Below are 20,008 nucleotides of genomic sequence, written 5' to 3'. Positions count from 1 at the left end.
GTTAATTTGAGGAACGGTTTTGGTGACACCATTAGAGTAAAATTAGGTTAGACAAATTTGTGGAACTTTTTCATTTCATTTTTTACCGCCCCAATGTTTCATTCATTTGCAGAAAAGATTGCGTGCACTTTCTTTTTGTTACACTCTGAAACTCCCGGATTGAAAGCTTACCCTCGCACAAACGATCCAGACTGGCCACAAAGTACTCGTCACACACTATTGCCAGGCCGAAAAAGGTGAAGACGGCAACTAGGATGTGCAGGATGAGGCCACCGTGCTGGCGCGCCCACTTGTTCATCAGCGGCTCTGGGAACTGTTCGATGGCCGGGGGCGTGCAGTTATCCCGTTTGGGACGCCAGGTGGGAACGGCGCCATGTATGGGAGTGGATTGCGTGGTCGCCACGGCCTATCAAGAAGAAATTAAGTATTAAGTGATTTGCTGAAAAACTTAAACTGTTCACCTCAAACGCCGGTGTGGTTTGCAGGACAGAGCTAGCCTCTGTGTTCCCCTCTGCAGTATCCTCTCCGTTGGTCTCTGCGTCGCCGGCGTCCTCGGCCAAACTGCCCACATCTAGCGGTAGGGGCTGTCCCTCTCTGGTATCCCCTTTAGCGGAGTATATGCTGACGCAGTAGTAGATTAGGAACAGCAGCCCCATGTTCCACAAGCGGGCGCGTCGGGATCGGCGGCGTACAATCTGTACAATTAGGATTTGCATTAGTGTTGCTGCCTATTTATCTGCATACATACATAAAAAACAAGAGAGAACGCTATAGTCGAGTGCCTCGACTATTAGATACCCGTTACTCAGCTTAACAACTTAATAGAAATATGCCTTCTTATATGTTTTTTCGCCGCTCGATTTTTACCCAGGGATCTCTTTCTAGAAGACGCTTTCTAAAACTTTCAATTCTGCCTAGCACATCTTCCGTCTCTCTCTAGCGCACTTCTGAATGCACTTGTGAAAAACGTATACGAGCAAAAAGAGACAAAATGCGCGCCGCATTTCAAATAATTTAAAATTTGCATTAACATAATGTGAATTAGAGTGACCACAGAAAAAAATGCCATTTCCTAGATGGCGCTAGTGTATATTGTATTGCTCCATCTACCGCCAGATATTGGTACTATTGGTCATGAAAGGCGGAAATGTAGGCGCTGGCCAGGTTTAAGCGTTTATTGGGTTTGTGGGCGTTAGAGTGGGCGTGACAATTTTTTACTTGGCCAATCGATAGGTATTGACGAAGCGAATACATATCAGTTACTATTTTCATAATAGCTTCAAAACTGTGGGCGTTAAAGGGGCTTTTGGGCGTTAGAGGGGGCGTGGCACCTTTTTGAAACAAACTTGCGCTGCGTAGGAGCTCCTAGAATCTGCATGCAAAATGCCAATCGTCTAGCTTTTATAGTTTCCGAGATCTCAGCGTTCATACGGACAGACAGACAGACAGACAGACAGACGGACAGACAGACGGACAGACAGACGGACAGACGGACATGGCTAGATCGACTCGGCTAGTGATCCTGATCAAGAATATATATACTTTATGGGGTCGGAAACGCTTCCTTCTAGCTGCTACATACTTTTGCACGAATCTAGTATACCATTTTACTCTACACACAAAAAAATTTGCTTGGTAAAATTGACCAACAAAGATAGTTACGTAACTATTAAAATAGTTACGTGTATTTTGTTTTTGCTTTGGGTTTGTGTCTTTGGTAATTGTGTGTATTTTGTTGTTGTGAAATGACTATTTACTTAGTAGAATTGACAATTTTGCTGGTTGGGGCCTGTTTGACAATTATTACAGTTGATTTTACCAAGTTTTTTTTTGTGTGTAGGAGTAACGGGTATAAAAATACCAAACAAGTACTTTTTTGTACGTATTGTCCTAAAAAATTAACCAAGGATACTCAAATTACTTAGATTAGTTGAGGATACATCTAACTAGAATCAAATATCAGTTCAAAATCATATAGAAATATGTTTTTATCAAGTTTCAAGCTTTTTGGCTCGGTTGACATCCTCAGAGAATTGCCCATATGTTAATCTTATAATTTTACCGGCGTCCTAACATACATATACACTACTGGCCAAACCTCCCAAACCATTTTATTTTGAAAGGTTATTCTGTTCTGCAATATTTTAATAAACAATGGATACAGTAAAACCTGTCTATTCCATGTTAGCCATACATTTGTGTGAAAGGTCGGTTTTGGTGTGGTCAAAATAATAAGTACACTTGTGTTATTTATAAATTTTAAAATATTAAATCCAGAATGGGGCTACGGTTAGTATTTTATCTTAAGTTAGGATCATATTTATAAGAAGTCTGACCAATTGGACGGTCCAAAAAGTTTTCAAGCCTGGATTTGCTTACTTCAAAGTAGTCGCCTTCGCACACTCTCCTGGTGCGCTTCGTCACTACATGGACTGCCGTCCATAGTGATAGCCGCAAAATTGAAAATCTGCTGTGATAGTCCGATCGTAATGAGTAATACACCAATCGAAGGGTATTGCAAAAACTTAAAGGATTGCATACCAAGACTTTAAGAAAATCAATTGGCTTGGGAGAGTGAGTAGTGAAAGTGAAAATGTGCAAATTTTGAAATTTGGAGCTGTTGGGGCCGGTGGGGATAATTGCCCCCTCGCAATGTTCCGTTCAAAAGTTAAAGCCAAAATAGGATTTTCTTCGTCTTCCCAAAATGAAAATTTAATTCTGTTTGTCAGTTTGTCAAAATATGTTTTTTAAGTTTTGAAAATTTGATATGACGTTCATCACATCGATATAAAAATTTTGTTCAACCACTTTTGGAAAAACTCGCTAGTTTAGCGGGAAAACAGCTATAAATAGCTAAAATTCGGAAAGCCGTAACTTCTATACTACTAAAGCTACAGACTTGTGCATCTCGTTTGAAAGGTATTTTTAAATGCTATAAACGCCTTCTATATGCAATTTATGTAAATATAATAGTTAAAAAGATATGAACAAAAGAAAATTTTTTAAAACTTTTTTTTTTTTAGCTTTTTTTTATTTTTCTCAAAAACGGCTCTAACGATTTTCTTTAAAACTTTAAACTGTATAGCCCTTGAGATTCCTTAAATTTTGGTATATAACACATTACTGTAAAAAGTCATGTTTTTTTTATACGAAAATAACCACTTTTGCCAGCTCGAACTACTAACGCTCCCTGAGTATTGAATTTTGTGTGAGGGTATCCGAACTGTATTTTAGGGTCATGGAATCAGTAAATTTGCACTTAAGAGTTCCATAAAGGAATCTTTTCTTCTACGACTTTTGGAAAAAGCCGCTACTTTAGCGGGAAAAAGCTAAAAATAGCTACATTTCCTTAGTTTGTAAGTTCTACGCTACTAAAGGTACAGTCATGTGCTATACATCGTTTAAAAGGCATTTTGAAATAATTAAACGTCTTTTTAACTTGAACAATTTAAATTTAAATGTATATGGGCACTTCCAAATTGTCGCTCGGGACATTTGCGCACCTTTAAAGTTGAAAAAAAAATTGGAAAAAAAAATGCATTTTAATTTTTTTTTCATTTTAATGAGCTTTTTTTTCTCTCTTCCCAAGCTCTATTTTGTGTAACAATCTTGATTTTGTACCACTTTTAGTTTTTAAGGTATCGTTAAAAAACTGCCGTATTCGCTCGGGACAAAAATAGAAGTGGATTTTGGAGAAGTTCATTCAACAACAGAATTAAGCGAATTCTGATGGAATATTTGAATGTGATTTTTTTTAGAATGTTGTCCAAACATGTCGCTATGAAATGGTTTTGGTTTTACTCAAAAATTGTTTGCAGTTTTTTTTTTAAGCAGTTTCAACAGCATTCGCTCGGGTCATGTCGCTCGGGACATTTTTTCTTAGCGTTTTGTAAAGTGTATTTCCTTACCTCTATTACTGGCTGTTTTGCATTTAACTTAAAAGTTTAACATGTAAATTAAGCATTCAGTACAGAATAATGTCACATCGGATGTTTGTGTTCAGTCCCTGGTCGGGGAGGAAATTCTTTGCGTCTTCTTCAGGGACCGTATCAGTTATATGTTTTACTCACACAAAAAAATATGCTTGGTAAAATTGACCAACAAAGATAGTTACGTAACTATTAAAATAGTTACGTGTATTTTGTTTTTTCTTTGGGTTTGTGTCTTTGCTAATTGTGTGTATTTCGTTGTTGCGAAATGACAATTTATTTAGTAGAATTGACAATTTTGCTGGTTGGGTCCTGTTTGACAATTATTACAGTTGATTTTACCAAGTTTTTTTTTTGTGTGGTTGGTTGAAAGTGGTGTGACTTGGACAGTGTATTGAACTTGTCTGCAGGAATGAAATCTGATACCAGCTTAAACTGCAGTAAAGGCTACAGGTAAAAGCTCAACAGAAAAGAAAGAAAGCTAGCTTCGGCCAGCCGAAGCTTATATACCTTTTGAGATCATTCCTACACACAAAAAAATTTGCTTGGTAAAATTGATCAACAAAGATAGTTACGTAACTATTAAAAGAGTTACGTGTATTTTGTTTTTGCTTTGGGTTTGTGTCTTTGCTAATTGTGTGTATTTTGTTGTTGCGAAATGACAATTTACTTAGTAGAATTGACAATTTTGCTGGTTGGGGCCTGTTTGACAATTATTACAGTTGATTTTACCAAGTTTTTTTTTGTGTGTATTAACTTACAAATTGCAAAAATTTTAAATTTCGTATTATTGTAACATTATGTTTTCTATCCTTCCCCATTGCATTAAATATAGTCGTCCGATTTTTGTTAAATTTAATTCAAAACTCGGAAATATTAAAAACAAGAAAGGAAGCTACCTTCGGCCAGCCGAAGCTTATATACCCTTGCAGATAAAGTAATGCTCACTCGTTGGAGTTCCAGGGATTACAGATTCAGCGTTTCTATTTAAATTTTGTTTTTAAGTAGTCAAGAATCAAAACGCCTACTTCCTAGTTACAAGAATTTTCTTATATGTGTTTGAATATTCCTATGGGAGCCTTAAGATACAGTGGGCCGATCCGGCTCGCTCCGACATATGTACTACCTGCAATAGAAAGAAGACTTTCGGGAAAGTTTCATCGCGATAGCTTTAAAACTGAGAGACTAGTTCGCAAAGAAACGGACAGACGGACAGACGGACATACAGACAGACAGACAGACGGACGGACAGACGGACAGACGGACAGACGAACAGACGGACATGGCTAGATAGACTCGGCTATTGGTGCTGGACAGACGGTCAGACAGACAGACGGACATGGCTAGATAGACTCGGCTATTGGTGCTGATCAAGAATATATATACTTTATGGGGTCGGAAACATTTCCTTCACTGCGTTGCAAACTTCTGAAATCATAATACCCTCTGCAAGGGTATAAAAACAGTCGGCAAACCGTCCAACCTGACAGTGGTACCAATTAGCTCCAACTTTAAAATACCAAATTTCGGAGTAGTTATCGAAATGTTGTGTTATTATTATTTGTTAAATTATTTATTCAAATGTACTTAGTATTATGGTAGGTAGGTAGGTAGAAGAGGTAAGGACCTCTCTGAGGACCTCCAAGTAGAGCTGAGCTCCGTTTTGATCCACACCCTCAAAAATTGTTGTGTCCGCGTTCTCTTCAGTACCAGCCTGCGTTATTTACAAAACCTAGGATTGCAGTCATCCTGTGCTTTCCTATTTCTGCCAATGATTCCAGCTGATACGCCCCGAAGTATCTCGCCCTGATGTGGTTTAGTGCTGGGCAATGACACATCATGTGCTCAGGTGTCTCCTGTGTGTCTGTTTCTTTGCAGCTTCTGCAATTAGCGTTGTACGGAAGCCCCATCTTCATGGCTTGCGTGCCAATGGCCCAATGGCCTGTGATGAGTGCCGTGATCCTACTAATATCCCTTTTACTTCTGGTCGGCAGCGCCCTCTCAAATACAGAAAAATCAATTTTTTTTTCTAAAAAATAAGATTTATTTTTCTAATCTTCCTTTCTTTATTTGAGGGTTAAAATCGCCATTGATTTTAGAAAAAAAAGACTAAACTTTTCTATAAATAAAAAAAAATTGCCATTAAAATTATAAATATTTAATTTAATTTAATTTTGGTTTTATTTCTTCCTAACGCTACAAGTACAAAAAAAATATTTATAAATTAAAGCGCTAGTCACAATTTGTCAGATTCATGAACATAAATAAATGATGACATTACAAACATTGATTTCTTAAAGACTAAAGTTTTTTTAAAATTAATTACTAGTTTGAAAAATGTGTGTATAATTTTGCTTTGAATTGCGTGGCAGATTTAATGGTTTTTATTGGATGTGGTAGTTTATTCCAAGGTTATATAGGTTATTTGTTCTGTTGGAAGCGCTGAATTTTAGCTTGCTAAAAGGATATTTTGGCTCGACAGTTGTTATTATTTTGTGCAGCAGTATTAGTGTTTTGAACTCGATCCAAGCTTTGAGCAGCATGTCAAAAATTTTAAAAGTTGCGTCAGAGATTCGATCTCTGCGCCTGCGAATAAATATATATCTCGCTACATTGTTGAAAGCTAAAAGAAAGCATATATGACGTCACGACAAAAATTCCAAATAAATGTAGTCGTCTCCCCTTATCGTGTCGACAATGTATTTACAGTAATATTAATAATAAGTCCCGTAATTTGTTCGTGAGGTAATTTTCGCTAAAAATGTGGTGCGCAAACTAGCAAACCTATTCAATTTACTTGTGTTTCAGCAGTGCCAGAGCAAAGATGAGTGGAAAATGAAATCAGGCAAATATATGCACGTATACATGAGATCTTTATCAACAGTTTTTGGTACCTCGCGTTTTTTTCTTTTGCGCCGTTTGAGAGTGACACCGTTTTTGCTCCAAGTCTACCTTGTAGGGTATCGTGACGAACTTTTTGTAGGGTATTGTGACGAACTTTTTTAATTCAAGAATTTTAATTGTTATCGTTGATTATTTGTAAAAAAAATATAATAATACCAGATAACTGTTACTGCTGCAGTTTTATTGTTGTTTTGACGTCAGTTTAATTTAATTAAAAAAAAAATATTTTAAAATTTAAAAAATTGCACTTTGACCATTTGTTTTTTTTGTAAGTTTCGGTATTATCTTATTACTTCTTTCTTTTTCGTATCGAAAATAACTTTTCCGTAAATTATATATAAAAAAATGCATTTTTTTGTTTGTGAAAAGGATGATTTACACCAAACGCTGTGGGATTTGGCTACGTTGAAATTTCGAATACAAATTTTTCAGAAATATGCTAAGTAAATGTTAGTAACTTTCTGTTTTTACATTTTTAAAAAATATTGATTTTTGGAGAAGTTACATTAAAGAACAAATCGTTCGTCACATTTCCCTACAACTTTTGAAAGTGCAAAAAAAGAAGGGTTCACGCCAAACGCTGTGGGATTTGGCTGCATTGGAATTTCGAATCCGAATTTTACAAGGATATGCTCAGTAGATGTAAGCAACTTTCTGCGTTTACACTTTTGAAAAATATTAATTTTTAGAAAAGTTACATTCAAAAAACGAATCGTTCGTCACCTTACCCTAAACTCCCCTAGTAAAAAGGTTTTCGTGTCGTTTAGTTGTCTAAGTATCCCATACATTTTCCCAACCGTACAATTTACATGATTACTCCAGGAAAGAGTGGAATTTATTGTAAACCCCAAGTTGCTCGCTCGATCTACACAGTTTATTGGTTGACCATTCAAGCAAAGTTTTTCCAGATGATCTGTGTTAAAAAATCGGTTACTATGCATTTTGATTTGAGGGGGTTCAAGGATAATCCATTGCGCTCTGCCCATTTACAAACCCTGTCTAATTCAGTGTTACAGACACGAACACATTCATTATTTTTGGCTAACAGGACAGCTTACATATAGTTGGACGTCGTCGGCATACATATGCATGTCACATTTTGATAGAATGTTTGGCAAATCATTAACATATAGACTGAACAAAAGGGGACCAAGAATGGACCCCTGCGGTACACCACGTTTTACGGACAAAATATATGATTTAGAGGCTTGTGTAGCTACTAGCTGCGATCTTTGAGATAAGTATGATTTCATAAAACTTGTTGCAGAGGTTGAAAACATATAAAGACGACTTAGTTTAGTTAATAGTATTTCGTGGTTTACCGTGTCAAAAGCCTTACTGAAATCTAAAAGCGTCAATAAAGTAATCTTGCCACTATCCATTTGTAATCTAATATCTTCAGTGATTTTTATAACAGCTGTTGTGCAACTTCTGTTCTTCCGGAAACCGGACTGTTTTTCCGAAAAGACATTGTGTGCATCCATAAAACTCACGATTTGGTTAGCAATTAACCTCTCAAGAACTTTTGACAAAAAAGGCAGGATAGCAATAGGTCGATACTCTGTAGCTGATTTGGGAATTGGTATTATTTTTGCTATTTTCCAGGATGTGGGAAACGTAGAAGTGGTGATGGAGCAGTTTAAAATGTGCGTTATTACTGGAATAATTTTGGGAAGGATTAATTCTAAAAATTTCGGATTTAAATCATCTAAACCCGTTGCATTAGATTTAATGCTTAGGATTGAGTTAAGGACATCGCACTGGCTGACACAATTAAAACTAAAAATAATATCACAGCTATTTCTATCACAAGGCTCAGAGGGTGCCAGGTAGGTGTTATAACTTATAAGTTGTTTCAGGTACGGACAATTGCAAAAACTTATGATTTAGATCATCAAGATCAGTATCACAGCTCAATGTTGGTTTAATATTGCCGATCCCCAATTCCCTTAAAATTGACCATGTATTTTTATTGTTTTTTGAATGTCGGAATTTATGTATAAAGTGATTTCGTTTCGCCTCAGCAATGGTTTCATTTACCAATTTCCTATTTGTTTTGAATTCGTTATATAAGGTATCTGTCTTGTAGCGTTTCCATTTCGCATACGATTTGTCGCGCTTTTGTATTAGTTTTTTTATATTAGAACTAAACCACGATTTGGCGCTGTGCTTACACATTTTGCGCTTTAAAGGAAACGTTCTGTCGTACAGAATTTTAACTTTCCGTTGTAAAATTTCTAGCTGAGTGTTAACCTCAGCAGTGCAATATATGGAGGTCCAGTCGCAAGAGTCTAAATCAGCACTAAGTGAAGTGTAGTCTATGTTGATGAAGTCCCTATACTCTATGTAATAGTCATGGTGATCAAGCTTAATGTTGTACGTGAAAAAGATTATATCATGTTTGGAAAAGGCAGGCAACGATATTTGGTCATAATTCTGAATTTTTGTACGGTCACTAGCATAGAATACATCAAGTAGGGTGTTTCAGGTAGTGGAAAAATGTGTAGGATATTTAAAGTTAACAGGAAATAAACCAAGTGATTCCATATCGTTTGACAAATGTTTTTTAATTAAAATGTTACTTTTGAAATCGCCAGCAAGAATTACGTCTGTGTATTTTAATGAGAGGGTAGATAACAAGTCAATCAGCTCAGAGTATTCAGTTGTTTTGTGTGGTCTGTAGATACAGCCAATTAAAATTGATGTGTTATCTCTTTTGTTTAAGATATTTAGGAATATATATTCAATCGCACTTGTCTCTGGGTGGACACATACCGTTTTAGCAATTAGTTTCTTGTTTATATAAATTGCAACTCCTCCGCCTCGACCACTACGATCGGAGCGAAAAAGATTAAAACTTTCACACATAATTGACATATCACTAACACCTGAGACAAACCACGTTTCGGATACACAGATAACATCAATATTCGAGTTTACAAATAAGAAACGGAATTCCTCAATCTTTTTTGCTAAGCTTTGTGCATTCAAGTGTATTACTTTTAAGCCTGGTTTGTACATAACAGAAATATTGTTTTTCTAAAAACAGAAAAAATGTTTGAAGATTTTTTTAGCTCAAGAAAAAATCGCTATTAATCGAAGAAATTTTCCGGAATTGGTAGCCTAGGGGTCTAACGCGTGCGTGCATGCATATGTTATTCAAGCTTGCTGCTGCAAGTGTGAGTTCAATCCCACGTCGAGACGAAAAACTCATGGTGTCTTTTTGTTTTTTTTTAACACAAATATTTACATATTAATAAAAAAAATGTATTGCTTTTTTTTTAGGTCATGAATAATTATATTTTGATAAAAATGATGTTTAAGTTTTTCAAACTTGAAACATTCAATTACTGTTACTATTGAACCATAATTAATATATATATATATTATTAATCAATAAATATTTAAGAGCAAAATTAAATGAACAACTAAGGGCCGGTTTCTCGAGTCCCTGTCAAAGTCCCTGATAGCTATCTGTTCGAAAAACTTAAATACCAGATAAACTGTTCGTAAAAGCAAATCCGCTTTCTCGACTACTTTAATTTATCTGAACGAGAAACAATTACAGAGTGCTGTTAACGCACAGAATTGTGCTGTGAAGCGCAAAAAATGGCTTGCTTCGATTATTTCATCAGCTGTTTGGGTATAATTCAAAGGAAAAGTCAGCTGTGATTTCGTTTCTTCTTCATAGTTGGCTTTGGGAAATCAGCTGTCATTCTATCGAGTCGAAAACGCTTAACAGGGACTCCGAGTCCCTGTCAAAGTTAGCTCTCACATTGTTGCTCGAGAAAGCCAAAATGCCTTAGCAGGGACTTTATCTGTTCGAAAAATGTTAGCCGGCACTCGAGAAACCGGCCCTAAAAGGAATAACCAGAAGAAAGCCAGATCAATTTGAGTAAAAATAGGAGAACAAAATGTGAATAGACTTTATACAGCGCCTCACGTGATGCTTCCGTGGCGCAGCTAGTAGAGTGCTTGACGGCAAACTGGGAGGCGAGCGGTTAGCGGTTCGATTCCCGCGTGCGGCGACCAAGATGTTTTTCTCAAAATAGTAAGTTATTGGGTTTTTAAATTTATAATTTGTAATTTGTATACTTATTTCAGTTATTATTACAGTTCCAATTTGAACCCAACCAAGTGCCTCAATTAAAGAAAATTAAAATAAGGTGACAAACAAGAACGAAAAAAAACAACACAAAGGCTGTGGCGTCACAGAAACAACCGGGTATAATTCCGAAGCCCGAAAATAGATTTTTGTATTTTCTGAATTTGAGAAATTTTTTTTGTTATTTAAAAAATATTTGTCTATATTTAAAAATCATCGTATTTCTATTTTTTAAAAAACCTTTATTTTTAAATTCTAAGAAATATTTTTTTACTTTCTAGCAAAAAATTTCTAAATTGCAGTCTATTTTTTTTGATTTTTAGAAAAAGTGTTTGATTTTAAAAACCTACTTTCTTTAATATAGACAAAATCGCCAGTAAAGCAAATTCATAGGCGATTTTCTAAAACCAAGGGCGATTTCAGTCGATTTTTTTTTGGGTGTAAGCTTACGGCGCATATCCTTAAGAATTGGCTGCTGTTTTATGCTTTTCGGCAATTGTTTTCACCATCATAAGGCCTGGGCATACAAATTATAGAGCAGGTTTGGGTAATTTTGGAGCGAAAATTTTGAAAGTTCTATGTAAAAAATCGTCTGTAGACTTTTGTCAATGCCATTTTTAAGTTTTTCGTATGTAACTTTTAAAGTTTTTTATGAATTTAAAAAAATTTTTTGGTTTTTATATATTAATAACATTAAGAACAAAACTGCATCATTACTTTTCCCGTAAAAGCAATAGGAGTGGGTGAACTCCCAAAATGGGGGTCGTCCGTAGATTTTTGTCCGCCACTGTATGTGTTCTAACACATGAGGTGCATGCCTATATACAGTGGCTCCATCGCTAAATCTAGGTGTCCGATTGTCATAAAATAAACATGCAAAAAAAAAAGTATAAAATGGGTTAAATTCGTCGTTTTTTTTTGCTTTTACTTATACATAATGCTAATATCTTCCAAAAACATAAACAAAAATCACATATTTCCAACGAAAACACTTAGTTTTCCAAGAAAAGCAACTTAAAATCCAATTTTTAAGGTTCAACGAATAATTATCCGATTATAATCGGACACTTGCTGAATACGGTTATATTATATGGAACTTGCTGCAAACTTGGGGTTTGGGGCTGTCCATATATTACGTAATCACCTAGGGGGGGGGGGAGGGGGTCATTGAAATGATTATGTTTGATTACATGGGGAGGGGGGGGGGTCTTGCATAATGATTACGTAATCATTTTATATACATTTTTTTATTTAAAGAATTTATTTAAAAACTTTTTTCCTTTAATTATATCTACAAACTTAGATAGGAAAGCAGAGAAAAAATTTTTTTAGTGGCTGGGCGGCGAAAAAGAAAATGTTTAGTGGTTTAATCACACGAAGGACGCGAAGACCTGGAATGGCTTGACGAAGAGTATGTTGGAGATAATTTCAGCGTAGACGAACCGAATGTGTCATACCAAACTCCATTTATAAACAATATATAAGATTGGGTTGCATCTCCGTTTGAATCCACAGATTAAAACGATTACGTAATCATTGGGGGGGGGGTTGTTTATTGAATGATTACGTTTGATCACCAGGGGGGGGGGGGTCAAAAATCACCAAAAACGTGATTACGTAATATATGGACAGCCCCTTTTTGGCATTGAGATTACTTTGTAGTACACCCAAAAAAAAATCGACTGAAATCGCCCTTGGTTTTAGAAAATCGTCTATGAATTTGCTTTACTGGCGATTTTGTCTATATTAAAGAAAGTAGGTTTTTAAAATCAACGACGTTTTTTTCTAAAAATCAAAAAAAATAGACTGCAACTTTGAAATTTTTTGCTAAAAAGTAAAAAAATATTTCTTAGAATTTAGAAATAAAGGTTTTCTAAAAAATAGAAATACGGTGATTTTTAAATATAGACAAATATTTTTTAAATAACAAAAAAAATTTCTCAAATTCAGAAAATACAAAAATCTATTTTCGGGCGTCGGAATTATACCCGGTTGTTTCTGTGACGCCACAGCCTTTGTGTTGTTTTTTTTTTCGTTCTTGTTTGTCACCTTATTTTAATTTTCTTTAATTGAGGCACTTGGTTGGGTTCAAATTGGAACTGTAATAATAACTGAAATAAGTATACAAATTACAAATTATAAATTTAAAACCCCAATAGCTTACTATTTTGAGAAAAACATCTTGGTCGCCGCACGCGGGAATCGAACCGCTAACCGCTCGCCTCCCAGTTTGCCGTCAAGCACTCTACTAGCTGCGCCACGGAAGCATCATGTGGGGCGCTGTACAAAGTCTATTCACATTTTGTTCTCCTATTTTTACTCAAATTGATCTGGCTCTCTTCTGGTTATTCATTTTAGTTGTTCATTTAATTTTTCTTTTAAATATTTATTGATTAATATTAATATTTATATATTTATTATGGTTCAATAGTAACATTAATTGAATGTTTCAAACAAACTTAAACATCATTTTTATCAAAATATAATTATTCATGAGCTAAAAAAAATGCAATTCATTTTTTTTTATTAATATGTAAATATTAGTGTTAAATAAAAAAACAAAAAGACACCATGAGATTTTCGTCTCGACGTGGGATTGAACTCACACTTGCAGCAGCAAGCTACCAATCCCGGAAAAATTCTTCGATTAATAGAGATTTTTTTCTTAGGCTAAAAAAATTTTTTATAAAAAGTGGATAAGAAGGGAAATTGATCAAATACGGTTAAGTTTTTTATTTTCAAAAAAAATATTTCTTAATATTACACATTTTTTTCTAAATGTTAGAAAAATCTTCAAACATTTTTTCTGTTTTTAGAAAAACAATATTTCTTTTTTATAGAAATATTTATAATTTTAAAGGCAATTTTTTTTTGTTTTTAGAAAAGTTTAGTATTTTTTTTTTCTAAGATCAATGGCGATTTTAATTTTCAAATAAAAAAAGGAAGATTAGAAAAAAACCTTATAATTTAGAAAAAAAATTGATTATAATGTATTTGAGAAAAAATTTTCTAAAAAAACTCGTACAATAGAGAATTTTTTTGAAGATTTGAAAATTTTTCTGAAGATTAGAAAATTTTTCCTCTTTATAGAATATTTTTTTAAAGCACAGAAAAAAATTTTTTTTCTATATTTAAGAAAAAATAATTTATTGAGTGTAAAGATTAAGAGAAGAAACCATCACTACACTGAAAAAAAAGTTGAAATGGCTCCAAGGAAAGCCATTTTCTGTGAAACTTCGTCAGTTGATTGGAAAACTCAATTTCGAACTAAAAACTGTACGGAAATTCACTGGATTGGTCGAAAAAGTCAAGTCTATTGTCCAGGACAATATTATGAGGTTCTAAGTTACATTTTAATTTGACAATAGAGGCCAAAACAAGATGTTAATGACGGCATAATTCCAAAGTACCTTAAGATTTTAAAGGATAAAAAATATTAAAAAAAATAGTTTTTAATGTTTTTTTCGTTGGTCTAAAAGTGCATTAAACAACCGACAATATGATGTATCGTTTATAAAAATCGGTTCACAACTTACCTAAAAAATGAGCCAAACTAAAACCAAACGGATAACTGTTTGGTCAAAAAGCACGATTTCCATACAAATTTCAATACAAACGAAGCTTTCAGCTTAACAAGAATGTTTTCGAACCCATCTTTTAGGTAAGTTGTAAAAATTAAAAAAAGAATCGGTTTTTTTTGCAAGACCCTACCCCCAAAAAGCCGAAGAATATGTGTAGGGAAATCTCCACCTTTTAGCTTTTGTACACTCAAAAAAAAATTTTAGAAAATCGCCTATGGATTTGCTTTACTGGCGATTTTTTTCTATATTTCTGGAATATTTCTTGAATTTAATGAATTTTGATTAATTGGAAGAAAATTTTCTTTACCAGTAGAAAATTTTTTTATTTTAAAGAAAAAAATCGCCAGTGAAGCAAATCCATAGGCGATTTTCTAAAATTCAGGGCGATTCATTTTCTGAGTGTAGTTTCCGAGATCTCAGCGTTCATACGGACAGACAGACGGTCAGGCAGACGGACATGGCTAGATTGACTCGGCTAGTGACCCTGATCAAGAATATATATACTTTATGGGGTCAGAAAGGCTTTTTTCTATCTGTTACATACTTTTGCACACTTTTTATACCCTTTTACTCTTCGAGTAACGGGTATATATTGAAAATAGAATCGATTTTTTTTTTGCAAGACCCTACCTTTTAAAGAATTTCAAATTAAACTTAATAATAATTAAACGCGAATATTATAAAGCTGCTGAAACAACCATTTTTGTAATTATTGTTAATTTTTATTTTAACAGTAATTTTAAATAATATACATATTACAGTGGCTCACAGCTTATTTCGTGCAGAGGTAAACTTAAAATTCAAACTCGTATAGCTAACAAACTATACGATAATTTACCAAAATTTAAATGCAGTTATGTTAGGTAGTATTCTGGCCCTTATTAACCCACTTTTCTATTTTAAGATTCCATAGAATAACACTTATAATTAAAAAAAACTAAAATCATTGACTTTTTTAATGTCACAGCTTATTTCGTGCAAAACTTTAAAATTATTATTATTTGTAAATTAAGGCTAAAAATGTGTTTTTTTTATTTCTACATTGAAGCGCCTATTATTAACAATTTTTTTTTAAATTTTAATTATGTCAAATACACTAAAAAAAAGGTACATGCAAAATAAATAAAATAATCAATTAAAATGTTTAAATGTATATTTTCGTATTAAAAATGTCGAAAAATGTATCCCAAATTTGCAGAATTTATTGAGCAAGGACCCAGTTCTCAACTATCCATGGTCAAACGCTTCTTACGAAGGAATTAAGTGGTACCAATAGGCCCAAAATGCATCCTGTACAATAGTATCTGAACTGGAACAGACTTAAAATTATTAAAAATGTATAGTAAATTTAACAGTACGGGCTTCAAAGTTGGCTGTAATTGTTCGCAACGAAATGGTCTAATAATGCTTAGAACCAAATTTCCGCCTCTTACAGCGAGATCACAACATTATTGGCCAATCAAGCCGAAGTAATGTATTTATTACCTTCAAGTATATGCTCAGCAGATGAAAAATAGCCAGGAAGCTCGATATTCGTCAAATTTTCATCTGGAATGATTTTATATTTGCTTTTAAGCCCTCACTGACTAAATATTGGTTTACTTGTATGCACCATGTATGATCCTGACGGAGTTCCGAGGACCTCACAAACGCTGAAAATCTACGCTTAAGCAAAGTGGCGGGTTGTGATAGGGTTTGGGCATGTCAGATGTTTTTAGGGACTTCAAATTAAGTTTTTTTTTAAGAAATAGCTTCTAGAAACATGTACCTTTGACATTAGCCAACTTTGAAGCCCGTACTGTTAAATTTACTATACATTTTTAATAATTTTAAGTCTGTTCCGGTTCAGATCCTATTGTACAGGATGCATTTTGGGCCTATTGGTACCACTTAATTCCTTCGTAAGAAGCGTTCGATCATGGACAGTTGAGAACTGGGTCCTTGCTCAATAAATTCTGCAAATTTGGGATACATTTTTCGACATTTTTAATACGAAAATATACATTTAAACATTTTAATTGACTATTTTATTTTTTTTGCATGTAACTTTTTTTTAGTGTATTTGACATATTTAAAATTCCAAAAAAAAAATGTTAATAATAGGCGCTTCAATGAAGAAATTAAAAAAACACATTTTTAGCCTTAATTTACAAATAATAATAATTTTAAAGTTTTGCACGAAATAAGCTGTGACATTAAAAAAGTCAATGATTTTAGTTTTTTTTAATTATAAGTGTTATTCTATGGAATCTTAAAATAGAAAAGTGGGTTAATAAGGGCCAGAATACTACCTAACATAACTGCATTTAAATTTTGGTAAATTATCGTATAGTTTGTTAGCTATACGAGTTTGAATTTTAAGTTTACCTCTGCACGAAATAAGCTGTGAGCCACTGTATATATATTAATTATTATACACTGCGGCTTGACGAAGCTTTCTTGTTGTGCTTGTCGAGGGTCAGTTTCAAATGTCTTCGAGTCACTTTCGTGCCCACTTTCTAAACGTACTCCCGGCTTATTCAATTCTGAAAATTCTGGAGCAACAGTAACCATCCATGTGTCGCCTTAGAATACAAATGTAAGAGCAACAATGCTGTGCTATGAACAATTCTGGCTGTCTTTGTTGTTCTTGCTGCTGCTGGTGTGATAACAGCTAAAATATGAAGCAATTGCCAGAGCAATGGGGTCTCTCTCGGGGGAGGGAAAGAGAGTTCAGAAGCGACGAGAGCCAGCGGGAACTTTTACCACAAAATACGAACGGCCCTGTGACACAGGGATACCATCGTGGTGGGGTGGGGCGGGATGCGAAGACCTCGACGGCGTCTGTCTGACTGAGTGACTAACGAAACCAAAACCACCACACCAGTCCGTAAGCCCAGTGCCCCCCTTTTGGGCCACTCGGTCATGCCGCAAAATATCGATTTACATTTACACCCCCTTTGCCGTCACCGCCTTCCTCGCTCTTATGCGCTGTTGGGTAAGGTTGCAAGAGCGGGATAGCGCAGTGTTTTTCGCTTGACTTTTGCCGTTAGTTACCGTTCTTGTTACTGCTGATGCTGTTGTTGCCTTGGCCGGAGCGGGACTGGGAGGGGTGGTGAGAATCCACGATGACGGCGTCATCTTATAAAAATAAATGGCTGTGCTAACTAAAGAGACGAGGAGAAAGGTACGGCTGCAGAAGAGGTTGGGTTGCTCGGCGGCTCGGCTTACATCATACACTCTAGTATTTTCCTTCAGCGGCGCAAAACAATGGGGCATGAAAAAGCAAAGGCGATGCTTTGTGCCTTATTCGTTCAACAAGGGACGAGTGCTGACAATTGACTTGCAATTTGCATTAAGCCAAAAGGATGGGGATAAACAAGGCTCAGCGGATTAGGCCTGCACCTTGCGGCCCATTTCATAATCACTCTTTACCATTTTCACTTGGTTCTGTTGGTGCTGCTCTTTACGGATTAACGGACCCTTTAATTGCAGTCGGTAGTTAAATTTTAGCGGAGAACAGATACAGGAGAAACCGTTGCCTTGAAAAACATGTAAGAATTAAACCGGACAGTCGAGTTCACTTGGCCAGCTGCATTAATCCATTAGGCCCTTTACCAAAACCTCTATTCGTTAACGTTTTGGAATAATATTAGCAGATCATTTTACAATCGACCGTTTTAGGTTTTTTTCTCCGCCGGACGAGTGCGGACTAGTGTGTGTGGCGAACACCTCACGAGACCGAGACGAGTGCGGACCGAGCTAGCTTGGTTTTCCACCGATGACGTCTAAGCGCGGACTGGTGCAGCGTCGTCGCGTCTGCCGCACAACTTCGCACGGATGGAGCAGACGCCACCGAAACCCACCACAGCCGAACGCTTCGGCCGGAAATGTGAAAGTGCGACGCCTGGAAATTGCTTCGGTGCGACAGCGAGGCAAGTGCGGGTGGGCGACGTGGTCGGCGCCATCTATGGGCTGCTTTTCGAGGCACAGCCCAAGCTGCGTTAGGACCTATTTATTCCTCCTGATAACTTTGCTTTGTTTCCAGAGCGGTGAGCTTTTACCAAGAGACAGCTGCTACACCCAGAAAAAAGATTTTCCTAAAAATGGACTATTTATTGCCTAAACAAGAAAGGAAGTTAACTTTGGCCAGCCGAAGTTTATATACCCTTGCAGTTATGCCTACTTAAAATGTTGTTTTTACATTGTCAAAAATCAAAACGCCTACTTTCTACAAAGTTACAATGGGTTTTCTATTATTTTTTGATTACACTATGCAGCATGAAAAATTTACTTCGATGGATGCTATATTTTTGGGTTCGTTACGAATTCCAAAGTTAAACTACACTCAAAAAAAAAACAGCCCGAAATCGCCATAAAATCAAGAAATTCGCCATGAATTTCAGTCGATGGCGATTTACCGTATTTTTTAGAAAGGAATTTTCTAAAGTTTAGAAAAATATTTCTGCTTTTCAGAAAAATTGCCATAAAATTGAGAAAATTTCCTTAAATCCAGAAAGTACTTTTCTTAAAAATAGAATTTTTTTCTTAAAATAAGAAAGGACTTTTTTATTTTCAGAAAATTTTCTTTATTTTAATAAAATGTATACATATTTATTTTACTATTTTATTTCCTAAACAAGAAAGAGAAAACGAAAATAAAAAAGATGAAAAGAAAATTATTAATATTTCCTAAACAAAAAAGGAACACAAAACAAAAAAGATAAAAATTAGATAATAAATATTTCCTAAAGAAAAAAGAGAAAAGAAAACAAAAAAAAGATAAAAATGACATTATAAATATTTCTTAACAAAAAAGAAAACAAAAAAGATAAAATATTATTAATATATTACCTATTATTAAAATTTACTTACTTACTGCCAAATTATCAACAATACCTGAAATTTAAATTATTCCTGCAATCGAAAATAAAAATTAATATTAGAGAAGGATGGTATTTGCGGCCTGCAATAGTATGCCCTTTGCTTACCATAAATTTTCACACACTTACCAAATTTATATTTAAATTTATTTAAATTGCTTACCTATTAATTGCCTCTTAGAGGGATCGCACTTTAACTTTCTTAAATAGGCTCAACACAAACTTATTACTTTGAATACTCATCCAAAACTGAGCACAAGGGTTCAAAATGTAGCGCAACGCAAGCAACTCTCTCGCGAGAGACTGCATTTCCAAAACAACAACGCAATAAAAGTTACAGCTACGCACAAGAAAATTCTCGATCATACGCACAAACACACATAAACATATACATACATACGCCAAAAACTGTCGTCGCAACGCGCCGCCGACTAACCCCCTGTCTTCTTCTTTTTCGTTTCGAAGAAAGAATGAGAAGCATAAAAGAAATACAAAAAGTTTTTCTTAAATCTATGGTGATTTTTTTAATTCTACTTTTCTGTTTTCAAGAAAATTTTTTTTTTAAATCAGAAAAATTCTTAAAATTTAGAAAAATTTACCGTATTTTTTATGGCGACTTTCTAGATT

At 34.9% G+C, this 20,008-nt stretch overlaps 1 protein-coding gene across 2 annotated transcripts in view; it reads right to left on the bottom strand.

Annotated features, from left to right (window-relative positions):
* Positions 1-18,312, bottom strand: part of LOC108069764 (probable sodium/potassium/calcium exchanger CG1090) — a 29,105-nt gene extending 10,793 nt beyond the window's left edge. The window contains exons 1-3 of one of the 2 annotated variants that reach the window (XM_044394728.2): positions 17,934-18,312; positions 462-695; positions 172-406 (exon numbers count right to left, since the gene is read on the bottom strand). In XM_044394728.2, the coding sequence (XP_044250663.1) occupies positions 172-406; positions 462-695; positions 17,934-17,936 (472 nt within the window). In that variant the 5' untranslated portion in view covers positions 17,937-18,312. Of the gene's footprint in view, positions 1-171; positions 407-461; positions 696-17,555; positions 17,716-17,933 lie in introns of those variants that run through there. The other variant, XM_044394727.2, reaches the window with a different exon arrangement.
* Between the last annotated feature and the right edge of the window lie 1,696 nt (positions 18,313-20,008).

This window comes from Drosophila takahashii, chromosome 3R (assembly GCF_030179915.1).
Source record: "Drosophila takahashii strain IR98-3 E-12201 chromosome 3R, DtakHiC1v2, whole genome shotgun sequence".
In the NCBI taxonomy this organism is placed as follows: Eukaryota; Metazoa; Arthropoda; class Insecta; order Diptera; family Drosophilidae; genus Drosophila; species Drosophila takahashii.
Note: the sequence above shows the minus strand (reverse complement) of the source record. Positions and strands in the feature narration are given on the sequence as shown.